The sequence below is a fragment of the Protopterus annectens genome, chromosome 11.part0, assembly GCF_019279795.1.
Source record: "Protopterus annectens isolate FY-2018-M chromosome 11.part0, PAN1.0, whole genome shotgun sequence".
In the NCBI taxonomy this organism is placed as follows: Eukaryota; Metazoa; Chordata; order Ceratodontiformes; family Protopteridae; genus Protopterus; species Protopterus annectens.
In genome coordinates this window covers 15069132-15084015 of record NC_056745.1, presented here as the reverse complement: position 1 = coordinate 15084015, position 14884 = coordinate 15069132, and the positions used below count along the sequence as shown (strand labels likewise).

The 14884-nt window shown below is 39.3% G+C and overlaps 1 protein-coding gene across 1 annotated transcript in view; it reads right to left on the bottom strand.

Annotated features, from left to right (window-relative positions):
• Positions 1-14884, bottom strand: part of LOC122815972 (zinc finger protein 845-like) — a 368367-nt gene that overhangs the window by 242536 nt on the left and 110947 nt on the right. The window contains exon 5 of the mRNA XM_044088856.1: positions 13641-14197. Coding sequence (XP_043944791.1) covers positions 13641-14197 — 557 coding nt within the window. The remainder of the gene's footprint in view (positions 1-13640; positions 14198-14884) is intronic.

The window sequence follows — 14884 nt, the reverse complement described above, 5'->3', positions numbered from 1 at the left end:
AGGCATGCCTGCGAAGAACAGAACTAGTGGCAGCCACCCTCGAGGAGGCCTGTACAGCATCAAAACCACATTGCAAAGAATGCTTACCCACTTGTTCAGACACATGAACTAAATCCAGCAACTCTTTACACTCAATACCTTCCGCCAAAGCATCCACCTTAGATTTCAGTTGTGAAAGGAGATAATTTTGATATTTTAGCATGTGAAACTGACAATTCAACGCCCTCATGGCTAAAGTGGAAGAAGTATACACTTTCTTTCCCCATCTATCCAAAGCCCTTGCCTCTTTATCAGTGGGAACAGGGTTTTTAACCACAGAGGCCTTAACACCTTTAGGTCCCTGAGAAACAGAATCCGGGTCTGCCCTAGGAGTCTTAAAAAGATACTTATGAGCTTCAGGCACCCTATAGTACCTATCAGGTTTAACAGGAGCAGGAGGCAAAGAATCAGGGTTCAGGGGAGCCTCTGCAAAAACATCTTCCACCACATTCAACACAGGAGGTATAGCTAAGGGCCTATGCTGGGGTAAAAACAAGAATTCCCTAAGCCTTTTCCTGGAATCAGAGTAATCCTGGCCTTCCCATTTAAAGTGCTCCCTCATGGAATGCAGAGTCTCTGAAAATGAGAAATCCTCAAGAGGAGAAGCTGTAGGAGTGGAATCATCCACATCAGAATCAGAATAAGGAGGGTACTCCTGCAAATCTTCCGCAGAAGACTCAGAAGCCTCTGAACACTGTTCAAAACTATCAAACTCAGGTTCCACCCTAGGCCTCTTATCAGGGGGGGGCATAGAACCTCTAATCATAGTAATCAAATCTTCTGCCATTTTAAGCATATGTTTCTTAGGCACAGAGCCTGAAGTGGTAGGAGAAGCCCCCACTGAAGCTAAACTTGGCCTACCTCTCAAAGAAGCTTTGGAAACAGAAGGAGAGGCTCTAACTACCTTAGGAAGAGAGGGAAGAACAGTAACCTGAGAAGCCCCCTCAGCCTGGCCTACCTCCTGAGAAGGCACATCCTGTAACAGTAAAGTCTCTGCCTGAGACTCCAAAGAAACTCCTGGCAAAACCTCTGGCTCCACTGAGCCTTCTAAAGAACCGGCGTCCGGGACTAGCGGTTCATCAACCCTAGGCTTCGCTGTTTTGTCCTTGCGCTTTTTGGACGAAGCGGGCGTCGGAGCATCCGACGGCATTTTATAATTGCAACGCTTCCCAAACACTAACCTGGCACAGTCTAACCTTCTCTTAATAGTGCGTTTATTAAATCTAGCACAAGAGCGGCAACCAACAACGTCGTGCTCAGGCCCTAAACAAGGTATACACAGAGTATGGTAATCCCTATGAGGTATCTGTTTCCCACAAGAAATACAGTTATTCACTTTTTCTGACATCCGGTTAAATACTGAGGCAAGAAAAAACCAAAATACTCCCCAACGGGGTACTTAGCCAACTTTGATTCGGTCTGAAACTCCGACTTCGGAAATATTTCAGAACGCCAACCTGCACTCGCAAGAACTGCTTCTGCATCGGACCATGCGGCAAAAAAGACTGAAGATATGGCGTCGGTCATGCGCATTAGTACCCTGACGTACTGACGTCAGTCTAATGCGCCTTGACCGACGTCAGCCATATACTTTGGTATTCGGGCCGATTGGACAGCGGACTACCCAATGGTTAGGACTGCAGCAATGTGGAATGAAGAACATCCTATAGTACCACTAAACTGTAGACAGATTTCCTGGACTTTGTTAACACAAACACCCTTCAAACATACTGGAGCTGGTACTCACCAACATGGAGGAATGCTGCAATCCCCCAGTGTCACATCCTCACTAGTGAAGTCAAACCACAAAGCAGTCATGTTCAAAATAAAAATGGAAAACCCAGCAAAACCTGTAACAGTCAGGAACTATTCTAAAGCAAATTACATTTGCATACCTTTTGTCTAAAGATGTAGGAGTCATAATGATAGGAACCAAGAAACCAAATACTAAGAAATCTTTTCTGGTAGTATGGAAAAAAAAATCTTATGGTGCCAAAGGTGAGACCTACTACCTGCTGAGGCAGACGTACCAATGGTCTGCAGTACTGGACACATAAATATCATGCCGGCTTAGCCCCAATGGTGTGCAGTACTGGACAGATGTATTTCATGCAGGCTTAGCCCCAACAGTGTGCAGTACTGGACAGATACATTTCATGCCTGCTTAGCCTACACCTCCATAAATGTCCACCTGTTTGCTGTAGTAGTGTGCTTAATTATGGAGCTGGCAATCACTGCCAGGTGAACAAAATGCTTTGTGAAGAGGGTATTGCATCCCAGGCCCATAATGAGGTCAGTTTGTGCCACCCTGAGATCTGAATTTAATTGGTGACATCTTGTCGAATGTAACAGTTTGTCAAAATTCAATGCCCCTCTGAACCCTGAGTTCACAGCAACCTATGAAAAAAATTGTTCACAGAAACCATGCAGATGGATGCATAAAGTCTGCTGTACCTACTTAGAAGAAATTCCAAAACAAACCCAAAAAGCAAACTACACAGGGTATATAACAAAAGGAAAAAAGTCATGGCCAAAATCAGAAAAAGCAACTCTCATAATGGCAATAACTCACTAACTAAACATGCAACTAAAGAGGACCAATTAAATGCAACAAGGTCAAGACAGTCTCTCATGCCAAAGGCAACCACAAACCCTTCTACAGCTATATCCAAAATCTTAAAGGTAACACACAGCAGTGTGCTGAACTGGTGGTAGAAAGGTACCACCTTTACTGAGCAGCATGCCACAGTGAATCTGCTGGCTGAAAAATTCAGCTCTAACTCCCCCCCTCCTACTGTCTTCCCCCCATGAAATCCATACTAGCATAATCCCCCAATTATTATCAGGGAACAGGTCATGGTGGCACTCAGTTTAACTACTCTAAAACCATGGGATAAAGTAGAAAAATGAACAAAGACACTTGCAACATAGAGACATTGGACCTATCCATTTGATTTTTTTTTCCAAAGGAAGGTCATGCCTACTTAACCTAGTAGACTTCTTTCAGTGGGTCACCAAGGCAAAGGATGAGGGGAAAATGGTGCAACCATCTACAAAGACCCAGATATGGCATTCATTTAGTACAAAACCCCACTCAGGTATTCTTGATGAATTCACTGAACTAGGCTTTGCCAGCTGCCTCACAGATAGGTCTCAAAGTCAGGATTGGTGAGACCACCAGTCTCCGGCAGAATACCTCAAGGTTTAGTGCTGGCTCCTGTTTGGCATCTACTTCTTGGAAGTCAAGGTTAATGTCAAAGGCTTCTGGCTCATCAAGTCTGCAAATGACTGCAGACTGGGAACAATCACAGATTCCCCCATGACACTAACATCCTATAAGAGGGTTCAACACAGACAAACAACTGCTGCCAAAGCCGTGGATTAAAACTCAATGCCAAATGTGCATTATAGTGCCTTTTTGGAAAACGTTCACCCAGGGTAATTATGCCATCAATAAGGCACCTCCAAGAGTTAGCCAAGTAGTTAGGGATCTAGGAACATATGCAGACAATAATCTGTCCTTTGCCCAACATATATCCAAGGTAGTAGGAAGATCATTCTAGGTCACTCGACTTATAAGTAGGGGCACGACCTCCAGGTCCAAGGAAGTCATAATACTACTTTAGTTAGTCCTGATCAGACCAATCACAGAGTACAATGCCACCCTCGGCATGTACCTGACCAGGTATATGTAACAGTTGGAACACCCAAAGAGGTTCCTCACCCAGAAAATCCAAGGTAACACACTGTCCTATACAGATCATCTTAAAGTCCCATCTCTATATTCCCTCTCCTACAAGTTACTGACAGGCAATCTATGCCTGGTACATAAAGCATCCTCAGATCCAGCCCAGATGGACCTTGTACAAACCCACAAAATAAGCAGCAACAGAAACACTAGATCCAAAGACAAATTTTGCTTGTGACATAAAAAGAACATGCTGGCAAGGCAGAAAAGTGTCTCAAAGAGTCCCAATGCTCTAGAACAGGCCCCCTATCTATGTGAAACAGTGTCCATCCCTAACCCTATTTAAATGTAACCTTCACCATCAGATGGGAAATTGAAAATTCACTCCTGATCTGGCTCCCATGTCTCTGATAGAGGCCGCAAATATTTCCCCACTACACCTTTAACAACTTCATAACATACACCTCCAAAAGATGCCCATGCTACATGCGGACAAATTTAGATTGGGTTGCATGGCTAGGCTAGCATTGGAAAGGCCCTGGTGGTCATTAACCTAGTACATACCTATGAACCTATAAGAATGCACTAGAGTTGTGTACCACTTTCTCATGCCTCAGCTTTAATGTAGTTTGTCACTTGTCATTAGTAACTGCAGTGTAATTTATTAATGACTTAAATATTTTACAACCCTCCAAGCCTTTTCTAATCCAAGAATCAAACTTTTTTGTTTACTTGTGTGTGTTTGTGAAATTGAGCCATGTCATAATGAAGTTACGGTATTTTATTTATTTATTTTTTTTTAAGCTTTCTTGGCTGTGTTTACTAGCAAATGATTAGTTGTACTGTATGATTTTTTTATTCATTTTTATATTGCCATGACTTAACTGGTTGTATAAATGACCAAAACCTCTGTCTGCATCAACTCCTGTATGCAATTTACATGTTACTGGAAGACCAGGTATTCATAGCTCTCAACCTTCCATCTCCAAAACTGAATACCACCCCTCATAGTGTAGAACAAACTGGCAAAATGTGGAACATATATTCACGGCTTACCAACAACTTCAACTAGGAAAGTCATTGGATGCTGGCTTTATTTATTCAAAGATCTTTTAATGAATTAACATGATTTATTTCTATTCGCCATGGATATCAACTAAAAAAATTTCTAACATTGAATGTGTGACAGATCTTCTTGATGTTGAACTATCACAAACAAACTTTTTAAGACTCCAAATGAGGTACACTTCAGATATGCAGGTATTGGCTTATAATTGTTGAAATGGAAGGCAGGTTCATTTTTATGGAAACTGTAATTTTCTGGTTAACTTGGCTGCTAGTTCTTCAAACTGTGCATATAGGTAATGCTTTGAGTAAAAAAAATTATGGCACAAACATTTTAGTGGTTTAAACCTAATGTTAGATATAACATGAACATCTTAAGTTTTCTATTAGACAGATTTTCTTAATCATAAAACAAGAAAACAAGGTGTGTGTGTCCTTGCAGCTAATATCCACCACAAATAACCAGAAAACAGCTCACATAGTGCTCCATTAGAGCAAACACCACTGTAGTCAGCTGCAAAACAAGGATGAAATTTAAATAACCAAAGCTGTCAGTATAAAAATTATTTTAATATAACAAACAAAGGTCAGGTACATTGTTTAATCCATTTACATCCATTATCCATTCAGCATTATTATGTTTTACTTAGGTCTTCATATGTGCTTCTCCAACATTTATTACTTTTTTTTTTCTGTTATTGCAAATATTGCTTTTATTGCCTATTTCCTTATCAATTCCCAATAAAACTTTGAGTCATCTCTAAACCATTTATTTGGAATATTTTAATTTTATCTCCCAATATATCTCCTTACACATAACCTATAAACAGAGTTTTCATTTGCTGTTAGGATGTTTTTAGAGTTTTCAATGAACTAGTTTCTGCATTCCTCTAGTAAAGGAGCTTCTTAAGTGTTTCACACTTCTCATGTCAGTGTTTCTATGGCAGCATTGTTTTAATTTACTTCTTTATTGAATGCATTTCCTGGTAGTATTTCAATTACTATCAAATTAGCTGCACAGCAACATAGTCTGTTAACCTCTTATGTTGTGAGGTTTCAATAGTTCCACTAACCATATGTAATAATCTTCTAATTATCTTGTATACTTCATGAAGACCCTTTTGCATATATTAGTACAGCTAGTTATTTCAATGAAATCTATCAGGCTTACCCTTAGATTTTCACTTCCCCATTATTAATTCCTTTTACAGACTTGTTTCATGTTCTCTCGCCTTTCACATAATCATAAATGGATTTCTGTATGTTTCTGCTGACAGAGTCTGAAATCTTCTCTTGTGAAATATCATTATGGTCAATGTCTTCCTTTATTTTGTATGTCATTTCTCAAGTGCATTATTGTTTTAATGACTCTTCAGGCTTGGTTCATGCTTGCAACTGGGATTCCATTTCAAATCCCTTTTTTTAGTTTGTCACTTTATCTTATAGTTGCATCCTCTTTGGACTTTTGAGCTGTTTCAGTGCCTTCAGCTTCTATTTTAATGCTCTTCAATGGAGTATATAGACAGATAAGGGAGAGGTTACTGTGGTTGAAACTGCTGAATGTCAACATCAGTTTGGTTGTCACATTTTGGTCAACAAAGCAGATGATCAACAGTTTCCAGAGATGGGTAATGTGTCCATTTCCCAAGGATTGTGCATTTGTTAGTATAAATAATCAAAAGGGGTAGGGGTGCAGAGGGGCAACCCCCTGCAAAAAAAGATTTACATTTTTTTTTATTTGTAATTTTGCATGAGCCAACATTGTTGCTTGCAGCATTTAGAGTAGAAGTCAATGTTCTCAAAGTTGATATTTTTGTGGTTGATGCTGACATTATGGTTATAGTAGTCTGTCGATGTTTTGTGGTCGATATTCTGATCATGAGGGTGTTTTGATTAAATTTAATACACTTATGCATACATGTAGGCATACATGGATATATACAGTGGATATAAAAAGTGTACACACCCCTGTTAAAATGCCAGGTTTTTTGGGATATAAATAAATGAGACCACAATAAATAATTTCAAAACTTTTCCCACCATTTAATGTGACCTATAACCTGTACAATTCAATTGAAAAAGAAACAAATCTGTTAGGGGAAAAAATATAAAAATAAAAAATGTACAATAAGCTGGTTGCATAAGTGTGCACACCTTTAAACTAATACTTTGTTGAAGCACATTTTGATTTAATTACAGCATTCAAGTCTTCTTGGGAACACACCTGCCATCAATTAAAGAGACTCGGATTAACCCCAAATAAAATTCAGCTGTCGTAGTAGGATTTTCCTCACATTTACTCAGTTGCTTGCTACTGCAAAAGCCATGGTTCACAGAGAGCTTACAAAGTATTAATGGGATGACATTGTTAAAAGATGTCAGGAGAATGGTACAAAAAAATTTCTACAGCATTAAATATTCACTAGAACACAGCGAAGACAGTCATCAAAAAGTGGAGAAAATATGGGACAACAGCAATGTAGAAAAGAACTGGACATCCATCCAAAACTGATGAAAAAGACAAGAAGAAATCTAGTCAGGGAGGCTGTCAATAGACCTACAGCAACACTGAAGGAGCTGCAGGAATTTCTGGCAAGTACTGATAGTGTACTACATGTGACAACAATCTCCCGTATTCTCTATATATCTGGACTATGCGTTAGGGTTGCAAAACGGAAGCCTTTTCTTACACAGGAAAAACATCCAGGCCCAGCTAAAATTTATCAAAAGAATACATAAAGTCTCCCAAAAGCATGTGAGAAAATGTGTTATGATCTGATGAGTCCAAGGTTGAACTTTTTGGTCACAATTCCGAAAGGTACATTTGGCACAAAAAAACACTACTTCGCATCACCAAAAGTACACCATTTCCACATGCTGAAGCATGGTGGTGGCAGTTTCATGATTTGGGGTTGCTTTTCCTTCACCTGGAACTGGGGCTTTAGTCAAGGTGGAGGGAATTATGAGCAGTCACTTTTGGCCCAAAACCTTCAGGCATCTGCTAGAAAGCTGAAGATGATGAGGAATTTCACCTTTCAACATGACAATGACCACAAGCATACATCCAAGTCAACAAAAGAATGGCTTCACCAGAATTTTAGAATGGCGCAGACCTACATCCAATAGAAAATCTGTGGGGTGACCTGAAGAGGGCTGTGCACAAGAGATGTCCACTCAATGTGACAGATTTGGAGCGCTTTTGCAAGGAAGAGTGGGCAAATATTGCCAAGTCAAGATGTGCTATGCTGAGACTCCTACTCAAAAAGAAGACAATGCTATAATTAAATCAAAAGGTGCTTCAACAAAGTATTAGTTTAAGGATGTGCACACTTATGCAACCAGCTTATTGAACATTTTTTTATATATATATATTTTTCCCCCTAACAGATTTGTTTGTTTTTCAATTGAACTGTGCAGGTTATAGGTCACATTAAAGGTGGGAAACGTTTTGAAATGATTTATTATGGTCTCATTTTTTTATATCATACAATCCTGGCATTTTAACAGAGGTGCGTACACTTTTATATCCATTGTAGATACTATAAGTTTCTGTTGGCATTTCAGAAAATGCAGCTCTTTTTCTTTTGCATATAATGCATGTTTTCATATTTGTATGGGCTGCCATTTTCTTTTACCACAATGGGGCCACTGAAAACAGGGCCAACACTGCAACAAGATTTTTTTACCACTCGTTGAGAATTTTGACATATCAGCACTTCTGGTCTTGGCTCTAGTGCTTACACCAAAAACTGTGGTAATTTTGAATTGGTATACACCCACTTTTTGTCTTTTTTATGATGTATATAACAGAAGCTAATTATTTTTGTCTTGGTGGATTTTAGTAAACAGGATGCATCTCAAAGTACCCACCAACCCTCTAAAAGACTGATTCCTTTTCAGTGGGCTTCCTGCTAATTTTCATAATCATTTCAGCTCTCCAACCAAACATCCTCTGACGTGTTTTATACGCGGAAGTATTACTCTCTTCTTTATAATACTGGTATTATATATACTGCATTTAGGTGTCTTCTTTTAGGCACAAATTAGAGTGTGAATGTAAAAACTCTTGTCAAATGTGATGAATTTAAGCATTTCTTTTAGTTTGATTTCTACATGTATTTAGGGTTTGTAATGTGGCAGGAATAATCTTGATTCCTAAGCTAGAGCATAGTTAAATTTTATGAAATAAATATTGTTTTATTGCTTCAGTATTTGATGTTGGTCAAAAATGCACCTGTGATGTGACCAGAACGGTTTCCTTCTACAGTTCACATGAGGTTATCTATATTATAAATATTAATATAACTAAATTCATTTCTACTTTCCAGCTGCTACCAGAACATGCGGAAATATCCAGATACCCTTGTTCCATATTACTCTTGTTTCCGCTTACATCTCACTGTGTGATAAGTTTAGCTCCTCAGTGCATGGGAGTTTGCAATCAGAGGGCATGGAAACAATTAAAAAAAAAAGTTAGCCTTATTTACTGAAATACAAGACCAGGCTTTCTCACTTCTCCATTCTCAACAGCTAGAGCTGGATTATCCGGCACAGTTAGTGCCTTTGCTTTAATTTCTTCAAATGTTTACAGGTTTTTAATGCTGCACCAGGATTGATCCCATTTCTAAGTAAGGACATAGTTACATTTCATTACATCAGTATTATTTCAGTCCTTGATGTTTGCTACCAGTACTCTTCGCAATACCCACACCTTACTCAGAACAAACAGTGGCAGTTTATATGGGATTACCTGCAGTGGTAGCACACACACATTCAGGTATGTTACAAAATGATTTTTTATTTGTTGTTACTCAATGCTACAAGAACTACTTTGGTACTTTTACTCCACATTTCTAGCCTCTTCTTGTATGTCTTGATATGTCATATTTTTCTTGCTCTGTTTACTTTCTCCAAATGTTTGTTTTCTAATACCATACCAGAAATGGACCCCATTCCAAGTCAAACTATGATTAAAGTTTGTGAAATTAGTATTGCTTCAGTCTTTGAAGTTACCCACGTGCTCTTCCCAACACCCTCAATGGGCCCAGAATTGCTTCCTTCTGCAGTTCACATTGGTAGCATATTAAGTAAAACTGTAATTCTCATCAGTCCTGTTGCTTCTACTAGTACTGGAAAAGTATGGGTGTCTTTCTTCCTTATTGTTCTGGCTTCCGCAGCATCATGGTATTTCATGACTTCGTTTTTTTTTATGTCCATAAGATACTGTAATCGTTACTTTTGTCATGTTTTCATGGACTACTCCACCTGGTTTTCTTGCATCTATTTTTTGAACTGTAGGTAAGGAGGGATTCCATGTGACAAACTTTATCATTCTCTATAATGCTCTGTGGTTCACATGTCCATCGCTTCTCATTTAATGCTAAATCATATTGTTTACACAATTCCCAATGCAACAGTCCTGCCACATTACTGTCTTTTTCAGAATACAGACCTTCTACCATGAATGTACGAAACCCAGCAATGAGATGTTCATCTGTTTCCAGATCTATTTTACAGAACCTGCATTTGTCTTTTTCTCCCACTTTTTCAATGGACTTTGTAAACCAACATGTATTACACTCCCTATGCTGGGCAGACTTTCATCTTTAGATTTCAATTCACCTCTCCTTAACCATTCCTGCATCAAATATTGGTCAACATGGAGGTTGTTCCAGAAGATCCCTACCCTTGCCACTGTATTTGTGGACTTTCCAAGTTTCTTTCCTTCTCATCTCATCCTTTATATATCTATATCTAGGGCACTTTCAGGTGCTATCTGATTTTTGTCTACTTTTGGTTTCATTTCCATTTTATTCCAAAACTGCTTCTGCAAAACTAAGCAGAGATGTCATCTTAGACTTATCCTCATGGTTAAACTTTCACTATGTTTGGATTAGACGAAGTCAGGAGGATATAAATTCAGTCCTATGATTGCAGATCTGTACAGGTAGTCAATTTCTAGGAGGCCCACATTTCCTTCAGGGTGAGGAATATATAATCTTAGTATACATTGATGTTTACATATTACTTGATATACATGAAACAGTGTGTTTTTGTGTCCAACTAATTTAATATTTTTTTGGGGCCCATCAATCACACCAAAGCTGTAAGTTAACAGGAGGAGCAGACACTGGACATTATCATTAGCTGTCAAGGCAATTTTCAGTATTAAAACAAAACGACAGCAGCTGGAGGGACACTAGGCAATACACAGTTATACGCATCCAACGTACTTGAAACACCAAATACCAAATGGAGAGCGTAGATGATGTAAAAATATCCAAACGTAATTTTATTGCATAAACATATAACACAGGTTAGCACTTTCACCACTAGGCTTCTTCAGACCCATGACATTACTGAAATCATTTAAACCTAAATAGCTTCCATGGCAGGAAAATTACTCCCTCATATGCATACATTACCTAAAAATCATTCTAAAACAACATAATAAATACTTATATAAATAAAACTGCATATACAGATGTATAAAAAACATTCTATATAAAACTATACTGGCACAGATTAAACACATCATTCATCACATATGCATCAGTTGAAATACATATAAATAAAAACAAAAACAATAAAATAGCATCATTACTCAGTCTGTGCAGCCTACAGCAATAATATACTTCAAGCTCTCAGTTTCCTTGATTTCAAAAATGGTTTAATTGAAACCTTCCCATTAAGTCCCGGAGGTTGATCAGATCTTAACCTCATGATCCAGATTGTCTCCCTCTCCTCTGTACATGTCCTAATGCCCCCATCTCTGAAATTGGGACTAACCCTCTCTATTATCTTGAACCTGAAGGTATGAGAACCATCGTTATCCATGATATGCTTGGACAGTGCATTAACCTTGGACTTGGTCCTAATCTGGTATAAATGTTCACAAATTCTATCCCTAAGGCTCCTGTTCATTTTCCCAACATAAAACATTTGGCATACTTCACAGGAAGCAAGGTAAACAACATCAACAGACATGCAATCCCCTGCCACATGGAAAACATGCCTGGAAGAATCATATGGGTTTACAAAAACGGGACTAGAATATATAAATCCACAAAAATTGCAGTGTCCACATGGCATGGTACCATATATGGCAGAAGTCTCTACACCTGATACTTTCTTAGGGTAGCACAAAAGTCTCTTCAGATTCATCTTATTCTTATAAATTAACCTCGGAGTTACACCCACAGCTTCTTTAACCTCAGGATCTACCATTAAAATATCCCAATGTGCCTTCACAATATCCTTGATCGGACCTACATCTTTAGTGTAAAACAAGGAAAATGCCACGGGTCTAGATTGAGTTGACCCATCACAACTAGCAACACATCCATCAACTGAGTTCCTTACAGTCACTGTTGAACTAGACCCAGCCCCATTATTCAGCCTCTCATACTCTGCAGAAAAATATGGAACTGCAACTTCCCTTCTCAGAGTGGTAATACCTTCTATACCTCTCTCAACATCCATAGTATTACAGCCATGGACTCTAAAACTATCACATAAATCTTCCAATTCCTGTGTAAACCCCAGATCAGTAGGATTATATCTGCAACCCTCATGGCTTGTCCTGTGATGATAATCAGATAAATATGGCCAGGGTGCATGCTATGCCGATGCAACAAAACGTTCATATGGCATGATTTTCTAAAAATCCCAGAATTCACCATACCATTACTCAACCTTTCAACAAAAACATCCAAAAATGGGAGTCTAACTGCTGAATACTCATAACTAAACTTGAGGTATTCAGAAATGGTATTAACTTCACCAATAAATGAAACCAATTCATCAGATGAACCTGTCCAAATGAAAAACAGATAATCCATAAAACGCCTGTAGAAAACCACTGATTCCACATATCCTGGCATCCCAAAAAGGAAATCACTCTCCCATGCTGCCATGAAGAGATTGGCGTAGCTATTGGCACAGTGCCCACAGCTACACCATCTCATTGTAGATAACATTGGTTCCCAAAACAAAACACATTGCATTCCAAAACCACCTCCAGAAAATTCAACAGATCAATTACTGCTCCAGTTAGTGTGGAGTTCCTCCTCAAATACTCACTCACCCTCTCAACCCCCTCACCCTCTCAACCCCCTCATTATTGGGGAGGACGGTGAAAAGAGACTGTGTACGTCCATCGTCACAAAGAGGTACTGCTCATCACTGGGCACATCCTTAATAAATGCATATAAATCCAACAAAAACTGCTTCATGTCTCTCAGTATAAACCCATTGGCTTCCACAATTGGTCTTAAGAACTTCTCTATGCATATCGAGAAGGGTTCAGTAGACCAACCCTTCCCTGAAACTATGGTTCTCAATGGGGGTCTCTCTCTCTATTTTTATGTATCTTCGGGAGACCCTGGATCACAGGAATAAGAGGATGGGTGGCATTCAAGAACTCGTGTAGCTGTTCAATAGTCACATGACTTTTCAATAAATCATCCAACATGCTATGTATTCTATCCACAAACTCTGTATCCCTGCTAATGGGGGTATATCCCTGCTAATGGGGGTATAAAATCTACTATCTCCCAACATCTCTGTCATGCAATCGTTATATAATTGTGCATCCATTACTATGATTCCACCGCATTTATCAGCGGGTCGTATAACTATCGTGGGATCACTACGTAATGATTTCAAAGTTTGTGTCTGCTTATATGTAAGATTACTCTTATTAAACCTTGCATTCTTATTTATGACCCTACTTCTATAGAGATCATCTTCAACCATCTTGCTAAAAGCTGCTATTAAAGGAGATGCGGCACAAGAACATAGTGACTAGGTCTCCTAAAAACAATAGGATCACCCATCTCAGTTCTACCTTTGAATTCCACCTTTAGTGATAAATTCCGTGCATACAACTTGAAGTCATGAAGAGTCTCATCAAAATTACTATACATAGTTGGGATAAATGAAAGGCCTTTGGAAAGTACCCCCATCTCATCTGTTGTCAAAACATGAGATGATATATTAAACACATTTTCCCTTTTCTCTCCCACATCCTCTTGAGATTGTGATTGGGAGTCGATTCGGCAGATAGTTTCCGCTTCTGTCTGCCCGTGCTCATAGAGCGCGCCCTCCCCTCCTTGTACTCTAACCTTGATAGGAAAAGGGTGTCTAACATCATAAGTGGCAGCACCTACACTGCCATCCTCTTCAAAATGGTTCCCAATCTCCTTCTCAACCCCCACACTAGGGGCCAAGACCTTTGGGGCCTTCCTCCTAACAACAGGTTCTACACACTGACCTATACGGTCACTGACAGTGCCTGCAGAGTTCAAGCAGCCCCTAGTATTTACTCCACCTTGTGTGGCATGATGTTCATCATTCTCAACAATTGTCAGCTGCACATTATCACTTTTCCCTTCCCTAGGACTACTAACATCAGAATTAATAACATTAATAGCATTAATGATTAAATCATAATTAATGATGAACATTGTGCCACACAAGGTGGAGTAAATACTAGGGGCTGCTTGAACTCTGCAGGCACTGATGTCAGTGACCGTATAGGTCAGTGTGTAGAACCTGTTGTTAGGAGGAAGGCCCCAAAGGTCTTGGCCCCTAGTGTGGGGGTTGAGAAGGAGATTGGGAACCATTTTGAAGAGGATGGCAGTGTAGGTGCTGCCACTTATGATGTTAGACACCCTTTCCCTATCAAGGTTAGAGTACAAGGAGGGGAGGGCGCGCTCTATGAGCACGGGCAGACAGAAGCAGAAACTATCTGCCGAATCGACTCCCAATACCAATCTCAAGAGGATGTGGGAGAGAAAAGGGAAAATGTGTTTAATATATCATCTCGTGTTTTGACAACAGATGAGATAGGGGTACTTTCCAGAGGCATTTCATTTATCCCAACTATGTATAGTAATTTTGATGAGACTCTTCATGACTTCAAGTTGTATGCACGGAATTTATCACTAAAGGTGGAATTCAAAGGTAGAACTGAGATGGGTGATCCTATTGTTTTTAGGAGACCTAGTCACGATGTTCTTGTGCCGCATCTCCTTTAATAGCAGCTTTTAGCAAGATGGTTGAAGATGATCTCTATAGAAGTAGGGTCAT